The 12,462-nt window shown below is 39.9% G+C and overlaps 1 protein-coding gene across 3 annotated transcripts in view; it reads right to left on the bottom strand.

Annotated features, from left to right (window-relative positions):
* The window catches only part of inppl1b (inositol polyphosphate phosphatase-like 1b), a 36,788-nt gene that overhangs the window by 7,528 nt on the left and 16,798 nt on the right, over positions 1-12,462 (bottom strand). For all 3 annotated transcript variants that reach the window (XR_007944566.1, XM_051954255.1, XM_022194911.2), the window contains 19 exons: positions 12,099-12,162; positions 8,862-9,000; positions 8,576-8,696; positions 7,951-8,091; positions 7,676-7,763; positions 7,478-7,555; positions 6,687-6,824; positions 6,456-6,570; positions 6,224-6,324; positions 6,042-6,144; positions 5,725-5,921; positions 4,479-4,596; positions 4,246-4,342; positions 4,007-4,145; positions 3,811-3,910; positions 3,564-3,652; positions 1,492-1,573; positions 217-306; positions 7-120 (listed from right to left, as the gene is read on the bottom strand). Coding sequence is in view for 2 of the 3 variants with exons in the window: in XM_051954255.1 (XP_051810215.1) it covers positions 7-120; positions 217-306; positions 1,492-1,573; positions 3,564-3,652; positions 3,811-3,910; positions 4,007-4,145; positions 4,246-4,342; positions 4,479-4,596; positions 5,725-5,921; positions 6,042-6,144; positions 6,224-6,324; positions 6,456-6,570; positions 6,687-6,824; positions 7,478-7,555; positions 7,676-7,763; positions 7,951-8,091; positions 8,576-8,696; positions 8,862-9,000; positions 12,099-12,162 (2,114 nt within the window). In the remaining variant the exon portion in view is untranslated. The remainder of the gene's footprint in view (positions 1-6; positions 121-216; positions 307-1,491; positions 1,574-3,563; positions 3,653-3,810; positions 3,911-4,006; positions 4,146-4,245; positions 4,343-4,478; positions 4,597-5,724; positions 5,922-6,041; positions 6,145-6,223; positions 6,325-6,455; positions 6,571-6,686; positions 6,825-7,477; positions 7,556-7,675; positions 7,764-7,950; positions 8,092-8,575; positions 8,697-8,861; positions 9,001-12,098; positions 12,163-12,462) is intronic.

A 12,462-nucleotide genomic window follows, 5' to 3' on the forward strand; every position in this document is an offset into this window, starting at 1 on the left:
ACATACCTTCAAGACATGAGGAATGAAATTCAATGAAGAACTTTGCCTTGCTTGCCGTCTTTACAATGGCCTCAATGCCTTCAAGCTCAATCCAGGCCTTCTCTGGGCTGGAATTTGATTCTGTTTAAATTTTTAAAAACAATACTGTTTACTTAATGAAAGGATTCAGGTATATTCTATCCATTCACATCTAAAGGGCCACAACTATCACAGCACCTGTTTTGGGGCTGGACGGTGATGCCACTCCCACTTGGAATGTGGCAAAAACAGGTGAGTGATCACTTGTGAAGATGTCATCTGTGCAACCTGGTAAGAGACAAACCATTAAAAGACATTATTATTCCATCCATCCATTATCTATGCACTGCATAATGCTGATGAGGGTCAAAGGGGGCTAGAGTCTATCCCAGCTGACTTAGGGTGAAGGCAGAAGACACTCTGGAGAGGTCACCAGTCTATCACAGGGTTACATATAGAGAAACAATCATAATCACACCTATGGACAATTTAGCATCATCAATTAAACTCAGCATGTTTTTGGACTGTGGGAGGAAGCTGGAGAAAACCCACGCATGCACAGGTAGAACAAGCCATCTCCACGCAGAAAGATCCCAGGCCGGGACATGAACCAGGGATCAACCTGCAAGACCTGAGCTTCTGTTTCTGGCAACAGTGCTAACCACTGACTCCACTGTGCAGCCCACACATTATCATTATACTTTCAAAAACAACACTGAATACAGAGAGGTGACAAAATAAAAGAAGCGACATTAAGTGTCTTTGTAAGGTACAGAGCCATCATGCTATGCCAGCAACCTTGGTACCTTGGCATTAATTGTTTCAGTCTCTGGAACTCTACTAGAACATTATTCCTCTAAATGATGGTAGTGAAGAACGCCGTCTAACATGCCAATCCAAATAGAGAGCTGGTGACTATGAAAGCCATAGTATAACATCATAGAGATGTTTCATCATAGGGTTAATGTGATCCTACAATGGTTCAGGGTTTTCCTTTAATTTGTCACCCATCTGTTTCTTCTATGTGCCGTGGCTACTATTATGTAACAGCACTGTCAGGCTCGTGAGCTGTCGAGCACTAATTCCACAGATGTGTCAAAACATTACTTATGAGGCATAGAATTGTTCTGCTACTACCCGGTAATTGTGATGTTTTGATAGTTTGCTGAGGTTAGTCAGAAACCGAAGCTCAGGCTGCATTTGAGGAAATGACTCTGTTTCTTTATGCGCCACAGGCCAGGATGGAGGGTTGACCGTTACTCATTCTCATGGCTGTTCTCATTTCACAGCGGTACAAATGAAAAAAAAAAAAGACCACAAACATCTAATTTAAGAAAGCTGCAAAAAAATGTTGTGACTTTACCACTGCCCAGTCTTTACTGCTCCCATACATACCGTGTATGCTTTATTTAACATTTTTCTAGTTGAAGTTTTTTTTTTTTTTTTTTTTTACAAAAAATCTCCACATCTTACCATATGCAGAGCAGATGATGTGTGTCTCTGGGTAGGACTTCCACAGAATCCTGTCACACCATGATGGAACATTGACTCGCACCTGTGAAACACATTTAGTTACACTATAATCAGAACTGCACTGTTTATTTGCATGTTAACAAATGAAATTGCCAGATAAAAATATAACGTATTCACTGAGGCATGGCGTCATTCCCGCTATGCCAGACATTCCTGATTTAGACAGGAGGTTCAGAATTAACCTATTTTTAGTGACCGGAGCAGCTGCAGTCAAAGTTACATATCTGTACAGACCTCGGATTAAGTTACAAACAAATGATCTTAAGAAGTGTATGCTTAGAATGTTCTTAGGGTATTTTCTTTGTTGTTGACCCCTGCCATACCGTATGTATTATATATCTACTAGGGCTGGACCCGAATATCCCGAATATACCGCTACGGTGGTATCCGGATATTAATTTTGGTATCCGAATATTCGCCGCCCCCCCACATCGGCTCATATCAGGGCTCATCTCCTCGTGTGATCACATAAACATATACACATATGTCTATGTGATCACCCCTTCCTCCCCCCAGACGAAAATATTCGGAGCTTGTCTCTTCCCTTCGCCTTCGGCCCACTTCGGCTCATCCCGGTTCATTCATTCGTGTTTGTTACCACCACCCAAATGGCCAGGTGGCTGCCGACTCTGACGTCACGCTTCACTTCATTGCATAAACACAAGACAAGATGCTGAAGACCTCTGCTGTTTGGGAATTCTTCAGTTTAACTGAAGACAAAACGAAGGCAAAATTTGGACCCGGGAGACCAGACGAACGGATCCAAATATTCGGGCCGTCTCCGCCACAGCCTCCCCCCTGGCCCTTTCAAGTTCAGCCAGAAATTCTCAGTTGGACTGAGGTTTTGGCTTGGCTACTCCAGAGCATTCATCCGGGTGTCTTTAAACCATTTCTCTGTAGCTTTGGTTGTACACTTTTTGTCGTTGTCTTGTTGGAAGAGAAATTGCCTCCCAAGTTGCAGTTCTCTTGTACACTGGATCAAGAAGATTTCCTTATACTTTGCTGCTTTAATTTTAACATCTGTCTTTACAAGCTTTCAAGGGCCTGTAGTCAAGAAGCATCAAAATATGATGATGATGATGCCACCGCCATGCTTTACTGTTAGGGTGATCTGTTTGTGATGATGTGCAGTGTTTGGTGCCTGTCTAACATACAGCCTAGTCTGATGGCCAAAAGAACCTTCTTCCAGTTGACTTATAAGCCTCATATCCATCCTCAGACTTTTCAATAGATTTTTCACGGAGTTGTTTGGAGTGTTCCTTTGTGTTCATGGTGTAGTTTCAGCCATCAGTACTGATTCACCAGTGACTGGACCTTTCCGATACAGGTGTTTTTCTACCACAATCGCTTGGGACACATTAACTTCTTCAGATAATCTCCATATCATCAGTTGTGTGCCTCCTAGGACCAAGTGGCTGTACCTGTGTTAAGTTAGGTGAGTCACTTTAAAGGGGGTGAATACTAACCCAAACACTGATTTTGAACATTATATTCTTAATTATTTGACATTACTTTGTAGAAATCACTTTTCACTTTGACATGAAATAGCCTATCTTGTAAAAAAAAAAAAAAAAAAAAAAAGGATTAAAATTTCCCATGATTCAACATTAGGAAGCCAGAAAAAAGGGGGGGGGGGGGGGGGGGGGTCACTTTTTATAAGTACTGTAGTGTCTCCAATACCTATGGATGGAAAGTATGACAAAAACCAATGAGAAAATGTAATTTTTAACATGATTAAGATACAAAATAAGACAAAGAGAAACCTTTATGCAAGACATTTCAGACTGTACCAGCTCAAAAGACACTGAAAGACGTGGAGCCATGCCACTCGTGTGAGTAAAACCTTTGATGGACTTGAGCAATTCTTAAGTCTGTCCCACAATTGCTGGAAATTACATTCATGTATTGTGCTTATTGTGGACATGCATCCTCTGTCCTGTGTCTGACAGAATTAATTTTGATACACCATTGTCTTTTTCTGATGTGTTTCTGACTAAACAGAAATTACTCACCCCTGAGGTCTTGTACTTTTGCCACAAGTAGCAATCTCTGGAGCCCCGTTCATACCGATAAGTGGGTGGAAATGCAATCTTCTCTTCCTCTTAACAGTGGAAAAAAAGACAAAAGAGTAAGAGAAGCAATGTACTGTATTTTTATTTATCAAGTATTTTGTAAAACAGCATTTTAGTTTTATACAACAACTGTGTGATACAGTAATGAGAGCTTTCAATGGCGAACAGGAGCAAAACTGAAACTCACTAAAATTTAGAAAGGCCTTCCTCTTGTGTCTCTCTCGGGTTAGTTGGTCTGCGCACATTAGCTCCTCAAATTCCCTTTTGGAGACATGTTTCAGGATGTCCTGGAGTGAGTAAGCACCAGAAAGAAGCAGTAACGTTATTGTGTTGGATTTCTCAAGAACAACAAATGATACAGAAAGGAAAGCTGTCGGTCTGACCTGTACGTCCAAGTCGAGCCTGTAGTTGAGGTCTCCACACCAGAAGAGATGAGTGAAACGCAGGCTGATGTCAAACGCTCCAAGCTGTTTGTCACCCAGAGAAAGCAATCTGAGGATATCCACAAAATTCTGGTTCCTCCTGGATGGTAAAAACATTGCAAGGCAGACATACAATTTTAAAAGAGCCTTGAATTAACACAGGAGTACACACACTTCACACATAAATACACACAATTCACCTGAGGACTTTCTCACTTCCAGAGGTCAGGTGACAGTTGACAAAGCCAAAAGACGTCCCATTGAAGAGAAAGGAAATGCCAACTGCTCCCTTGTTTCCTGAAACAAAAAGACATCAGTAATTTTTGTTCTTCTTAATCATGGATTGACATTTTGAGCTTTTGGCCAAGATGTTGTGAATTGTCTTTATTTGCACTGAGTGTCTGTGACAGTGAGATCATGCAGAGCGGCCTACCCAAAGTGTTCCCTAAGCCAGTCTTCACGCTGGCTGTGCTCACATGACTGATGCGGCTCTCATGCTCTGGCTTCACGAACACCGCCAGCCTCATATTCCAGAGGGACTGCACTGCCACCTACAGGACATTATCCCACATTACAATAATTGGCAACAGTTTCCAAACAACTTGGGAGGCCCTCCACTGAAATCAGTTTTACATGAAGGTCCAAGCCCTTTAAAATTCTGGAAAACATATTTTCATCATTGCACTTATACCAAACAATAAAAAAGAATGACTTCATGGAAAATATAAACTTTTTGAGACTGAAATGAAAGGATTGACCCAACTATTGTTGTATACTACTCTAAATTAGACTAGTTTGTATGTATAATGGCTGTGCTTCATGCTTTACACGGCTATATATTGAAATAAGTCTTGTTGATATTCATCTAACTAGTCCAACAAATGAAACTAATAATGTGATATATCGCACTCAAGACCAGAAACATTATAGTAGATCAAAGTTTTAAAAAATAAAGAGCAGTAACATTAGATGGCATAATATTGGATAATGTAATTTTATCTTTGCACAGCAAACAGGAGGAATGTTTAAAGAGCATGAACGCTGGAGATTTCTGTGATTTGGGAAAGTGAGATGAGCTTTGAATCAGATTTAAATGGCTGCGTTAACAGCTTTAACAATATACATCAGGAATTGGAGGAATGAGCCAAATAACTGCAGATAACCTGTCACTGGGTTCAGCTTCACCCTGGACCTAACATGATCAAACATTCGGTGTGTGTTTTCAGTTTGCATATTTATTAAACATAAAATAATAATAAACTAATACAATTATGAAAAATATGAGTAAATTGGTTAATCTTTGTGCAAAAACAAGTGCTGTAAACCTTGACTTGTTCTAAAAGAGTATTCTGATAATTTTGCATGTCACTCCTATTATATTAACAGACTCACAATGTACAATAAAAAACAGATTCAAACTCAATTATGACAATCTATCAGACTGTACAGCTCCCTCTAGAGCTACAAAGTATTATAAACTATTTTCACATGTGCTGTGGTGTCCCTCTAGTCCTGTAAACAGACTTTAATGGATAAAATTAACCGGTTTTCCTCCTTAAAATATTCTAGGAATTTAAACTTGTGAATGTTTCTCTAATTAAATATTCTAGCTTTATAACTAAAGATCCCCATTTAGACCGAAGACTCATATTATAAATTTTGAAAAAATGAGGAATTACTTGTTTGAAGTCAGTGTGGGTATAGCTGCGAAGGGTAGCTTTGATATGCTCTGTCCACTCTCTCTCCCCCTGTGGGTTTTCCTGCGTCCCCAAAGCGTAGACGTCATGAGGGAGCAAAGCTGTCGACTCATCAGGGGTGTGTCCCAAACCACAGCAGGTCACCCACGTCTGCAGGCTTCGAGGAGGTGGGGAACTACCTGAATGCACATAACGCAACAAATACATCAGCAGAAATAATCCCCTTATTCCGATTCAGAAAATTCATCAGCTTTCTGTGGCATGACGGTGACAAACACCATCTCCACATTAATAGCTACCCATATTCCAGGTGCCAACAAACACAGAGACCACGTCAGGTTCACTCCGCTGAGAGTGCCTGGTTTTCATCAGCTGGAGCAGCTGGCAGAAGGAGTCACATTTCTGAAAGAGATGACAGTGAATTACGGTAAGAGACATAGCAGATTTCAGTAATTAATGAAACCCGTTATTGTTGCCTTACCCGTGCACTCTCAAACGTCATCTCCCTCGGTGTGTTGTGGTGACTGTCAACCACCATGCGTACCTTGGCTGGACTGCTCTGGAACTTGACAATCTGAAGGACTGACAGACAGGAAACATGCCAACAGACACACATACTTAAATAGATGTATAATGCATATATACTTATACAACACAATGTATTTGCAGGCAATAGAATAGTTAAACACTCTATAAAGTAAACATTTTCTTACTTCTGTCATGTGAGACCCTCTCTATACCAAATGAACCAGCCTTCCTGTCAAAAAGCAGCACTCCCGTGTCCACATCTACAGAAACAGTTTGTCTGCCATATCTCACCATCTTCACCTGCACACACAAAGAAAAACTGCATTTACAGAAGCAGAAATCTGATGATTTGTCTTTCTTTGCATCATCTTTTTAAAAGACAAAGTGTATGAAGCGCCTTTTTCACCCTGATTCACCTGAAAGGAGTGGACCGGCAGCTGTCTGGCAGTGTTCTTGAAGGGAGTTACGTTGGTGGGAGCTGGTTCAGGAGGAGGAGGGCTCGGATGCACTGCCAGATTGTGATTTGTCACAGCATCTTGTAATGCTTTTAATACCTTCATGGACAGAGGATATTGCAGTGTTACAATCTAACTATGCTTTAAACATGCATGTTCAGGTTCAACAAAAACAATTAACGCAACAGTTTGAAACAGTTGTTTTGAGTTGTAATGAAATTATATTTATACCAAAAAGTTATACTAGGTTAGAAGGATGAGTCTTTTCTCTACAATCAATTGTATTCTATATAACCAATTAATTACTGGTAGTAAAAACACTAGCTTTTATGTCTTTCAGAACTTGAAATCCTTATCTTAAAGTCAACAAAAATGAAGCTATAAAGCAAATTTAATGAATTTATTATGAATTGCATTTAGTTTTAATTAATTTCAGTTTAAATTACACACAACATTACGTTGGTGTAATTATTATTAGAACGTTAATATGTAGTGTTGTCTATCACAAACAGGATTTGTTTTGTTTTTGTCACGGTGAAAATAATATCAGCCGTAAATACTTGAACACTGTCACTAAAGCTAAACAGTGGAACTTATCAATGTCCTAATGGTACTCTAGAAACAAGACTGCTAAAGATATTGAAACTTCATGGCAACAAATGCTGCTAAATAGTTTATAAAAGAATGAATAATTCTCCTAAATACAGCTATTCTGGTAAATCTTTAGAACAGTAGCAGTAATATGAACACACCTTTTTCTCCAAGGAAGACAGGAGGCTGACCAAAGCTGAAATCTTACACAACAGACTGTCCATCTCCATCTCTGGACCCTTGTTCCCAAAACACAAGACAAAAGGCACAATGAGATTGTATAAAGAGATGGATCGGTTGCCAGTTGAGAAATATTACAATTAGTTCTTGCTCTTATAAAAGCATAGGCTGTGCTTCACCTGTGCCTTGGTGGGTGTTAAAGAGCAGCTTGGATGGTCAAAGACTTTGGCCAAAGTTTCCAGACTTGAAAGAGTCAGATCAATCTCACTGCAGAAGTGATTAATGCACAAACTGAGTTTAATAATCATAAATAAATACACATAAACTTGTCAAAATAGCTTTGGAGTGTAGGGCATGTAGCAATTTTTAAAACATAACAGTTCACACTGCAAACTGCTCCTACTGGTCATTTTAATTTCATCATTAAAATGGAGTGCAATAAGAGAATGCTAACCTGTTTAGGCCCTGGCACGCAGCACCCAGAGTACGCTTGAGGTGGCTTAGAGTTGTCGCCCCTTTATGCACATTCTCAATGTCGAGAGGCAGTTCACTGAAGAGGTAGTCATTAAGCAGGCCAATCACCTCACCTGCAGTACTGTTGGCAAACACAACAGGTAGAATACAGACTGTAATACTCTATGGAGTCAGTTATTTATGTTCTCTGGATATTGTTGTTGCTTATGTTTAATCTACTAGCAAAAAAATCTCTTTGCAATGTGTAATAAACTGTAGACCAACCGCAAGAGAGATTTTGGTACAGAGCATAAGTACACTGTTTAGTAATAGGACAAAAAAATGTCAAAAGCGGACGCAGTGTTTCACAAGTTGTTTCTATGCTTCATTGCCAACAGGTGCATATGTCAGTGAAAAATGTTGTTTGGTAGTGAACATATTAATGTAACACTCAGCTTAGAGTTCAATTCAATAAAGAGCCGCAAGCTGAAAAACACTTGCATGTATAAATCTATTTGATACTGACGTGCAAAATATCAAATTAGAAACACAGATTGTGCAACATAGAAGAGTACTTTTCAGAAAACACCTCTGAGTTATCCTCTTATCAAGCGGACTAAATATACCTGGATGTGTTCAGTTCTTGCAGCTTATCCAGGATTAGGGTGTGAGGGGCTGGTTTTGCTGGTGGTCCTGTGAAAGGCACTGTGCTGACAGCAGCTGGAGTAGGAGGCGGCTTCTCATCATCTGTTCATACACGAAACATAAAAACCAACATTAATGCCAAGCAAATAATACTGTAGCCCTAAGAGGAGGATCTTAGGCAGTTTATTACAAATATTTATGGACAGTTTTTATCTTTTGTATTAATTATAGTATATTTTACAGAAACTGAACATTTTGATGGCCCACCTGAGCTCTCGTCCCCAGTGTCTGTATCACGGGAAACAGGGTAGAGCAGAGGAGTGACCAGGCCTTTGTGGGGATGCTGGTACCCCAACACCAAGTCCTCCAGTGTCCGAAAACAATTCACCTGCACCCCTTGTGTTGTCTGTGAAACACAAACACAACAGCAGCATCTAAATGTGAAAGCCCACACAAACTGAAAACACATGTACTGTAGGTGGAAAAAAAGACAAGCAATGCAATGCACTGATGAATCAATTAAGCTCTTCAGTTGATTTTGACTAACAATTTCATTTTTTAAAAGGATGTGCATAAAACAGGTAGTAGCGAAAATAAATGAAAATCTGCAAGGTTATGTGTGTATTCAGACAACATGTAGTACCAAGGCCTCATTCAGTTCCACATACAATGAAACAAAAAATTAAACTTGTTGTGAAACAAAGGTGAGAAAAACTCTTCAACATATTGCCTTTCAAAATACCTTGAGAAGACTTTGCAGTGTAACGTGTGCATTAAACTGGACTGTAGCCTGATGGTTAGTGGATGTTTCACACAGAACCCCCACCCCTCTTCCGAAATCATGCATGGTTGAACAGAGCAGAAATATTTATTTGCATGACAGAAAAAGGCACACACAGATGATGTGCTTTGATAAAAAGACACCCCGGAGGGACTTAGAAAAGCTGTGGCCTGCGCCCCAAAGGAGCAGTGACATCACTGACAGCTACTTCCTGGATCCAGCAACACTTGGCTGTCATGTTTCAGTGTGGTCCAACATTCCCCGTCAGTCTAAAATGCCCCCCTCCCCAAAAACCCAAACACCATTTGGCAAAGGACTTTTTAACATGCATACATTCACACATTTAGGCCACAAGCACAAAAAATGATTTCTCTCCAACTTTCCACAAAAACCCTGTACGACTACACTTCAGTGGAACTCAAAGCAGTACGGGCAGCACTTAAGATTTAATAAAGGTGCTGGCATACATGCTCACATTACTACTATTCATATGTTAAAAATAGGGTGACCATACGTCCTCTTTTGCCCGGACATGTCCTCTTTTGAGAGGCTGTCCGGCCTGTCCGGCCGGCGTTTATAAAGTCCTTCAAATGTCCGAGTTTTTGATCTTGCCTAGCTTGAGCGCGTCACAGACCAGTGTATTTATCATTCACGTTGAATGGTTCCTTTGGAAACACGCTCTGAGAGGCGGAGTTTGAGCCGAACCTCGGAACGCTCCACACTCCTCGCCCGCTGACAGGCAGGTAGGCACACTGCGAGAGAACACTCGAACCGAAAGAAAATGCCGAAACACAAATGTCATTTCACTGATGAAATGCAAAAAAACAAGTACCCCTGTTTTTGTCCGGGTCGTGTCAAATGGGAGGCAGAATGTACAGTCTGCAAAGCTGGGACTTATGTCTCTGTGGCTAATAAGAAAAGGAAAAAAGGGGAAAAAAGGACTGTTGACTTGAGGCATTATTTCTATATTTTTTTCATTTGCCATTAGACACATTATTTTGAAGAATGGGCTAACTGAACATTGAAGAATAGGCTACCTCTCTTTTTTCTTTTTGTTTAATATTTTGAGGCATTATTTCTATTTTTACAGAATTGATAATTGGGAGGTTATTTTGAAGAATGGTACTCTACCTCACTTTTCCTAACTAAGGTGTAAGTGTCAGACTTAAGAGAGATGATTATTTCTTATTTTATTAAACATCTGAATACATGTGTTCCTACACAACTTGAGTCAATAACTATTAAAGACTAGAGCATGCCATATTTGTATGTGACTGATTATATTGTTTAGGAGAATTGCTTTAAATTAATAAATATATTATTTATAAAGCAACTGTTTGTAAGTGTTTTGGGCTATTTTTCTGTATATCCAGGTAAAGTGTTCTTTTCTGGGGAATTCAGAATATCTGTTTAACTGAGTTTGAAGCACAGAAAGCCCCCTGACCCACGGAAACCCCTAAAAATTGTGTGTGTGTGTGTGTGTGTGTGTGTGTGTGTGTGTGTGTGTGTGTGTGTGTGTGTGTGTGTTGGGGGGGGGGACTGAAAGTTTTTTGCACGCGAGCTGGAAGTGTGTCCTCTTTTCAGAGAAACAGAATATGGTCACCCTATTAAAAATCAACATGGTACACATTAGACCACAATACAGAGAGAGCCCTTTTCCTGTGCCCTCTTTTAGAAGTTTTTGTTTTGATTCTGCGGTCAAAGAACCCATTTTCTGGCTTTAACTACCTGTCTGTTTTGCTAGGAACTCTTCAAATAGTATTTTTTTATACCACAAGGATCTCTTGAAAAGCAATTAAAAAGAAATGAAAAGGAATAAGAGACAGTGAAAGACAAAATTGGCCTCAAAATATCTCCATGGCCCTCTTGGAAAAACAAAGAGGCAAGCATGCGACTAGTGAGTTAGTGGAGCAAATCCAGGGAGGGAAAATACGTACTGGAGGTTTATACTGATGGCAGTGGAAAAACAACTGAAATAGCAACAGAGTTTAAGGAGCTTCATTGGAAAGCAAAGGATTTTTCCAAGTCAAAGGCTTAAAAGCATCTGCCAGACAATCGTTATTAAACTTGTCATTGAATTTCAATATGCAGACATAGTTTTTAAAAGGCAGATGATTTGCAGTTTAAGACCCCAAAAAAGTTTATTTTCTCACTCTCTTGCTATACTTACCAACTGAGTGTGTACGTGTGCACTTTTGTGGTTGCAAACCTTATGTCGGTGAGTGTTTCTACAGTCTAATAATGAGGTCATTTGCTGACTAAATGACCCCCTGCTCAGAGCATGGCTCACAGTCTACCACATCCAACAGACCCGTTATGTATAATACAAATAGACCCATACAAACACATAACAAATAAGCACACCCATTGGTCAGTGACCTAGTGTGTGGGTTGAGTAGGAATCTCTGAGACATAAAAACAATTTCTCCTCTGTGCTGCTGAGCTCATGCTGTGAGCATGCAGCCACATGGCAGAGATGCCATTCAAACAACAAAGTTTCTGCAGTCGTAACAGAGTCTGTACAGAGAGGAAACACAAATATGTTCCTGTTCTCCAACACAACAGGCAAAAACAAACCATTGTGTGATCCTTCTAACTCCATCTGACCAGCTTTGTTTCTCCCTGTGTGTACAGTGTGTGCTAAGGCCTCAGACATTTATTGTGTTTTTCTTTACTCCTCTTTCAGGCCGAGCATTAGGCATCATGGGGCGATTTACACTCACCTGAACTGCTAAAAGACCATCCGCATCAGGAAGAATACGATAGGTGTGAACATGACGTTGGAACCTTCGGAAAACAAAAATAACGGTTATTATTGCCATTGTAGATCACTACAAAAGCATTCAAATATTCAAAGGGAAAACATAAGATTTACATTTCACTTTGGATTTATTTTTTAAAAACAAACCACATCCATAGCTGCAGTTAGACTTTCTTCACAAGGCATCTGTTGTTCAACAGATCATTAATGATGCAGCTTGTTTTAGTTATTCAACATGTGGGGGATACTTAGATCACCATCAGCGTCAGTCACTTCAGAGGAATTTGTTTCAGGCAGTACATGAAGATGAACGGCAGTTTTATTCA

This window comes from Acanthochromis polyacanthus, chromosome 10, assembly GCF_021347895.1.
Source record: "Acanthochromis polyacanthus isolate Apoly-LR-REF ecotype Palm Island chromosome 10, KAUST_Apoly_ChrSc, whole genome shotgun sequence".
Lineage (NCBI taxonomy): Eukaryota > Metazoa > Chordata > Actinopteri > Pomacentridae > Acanthochromis > Acanthochromis polyacanthus.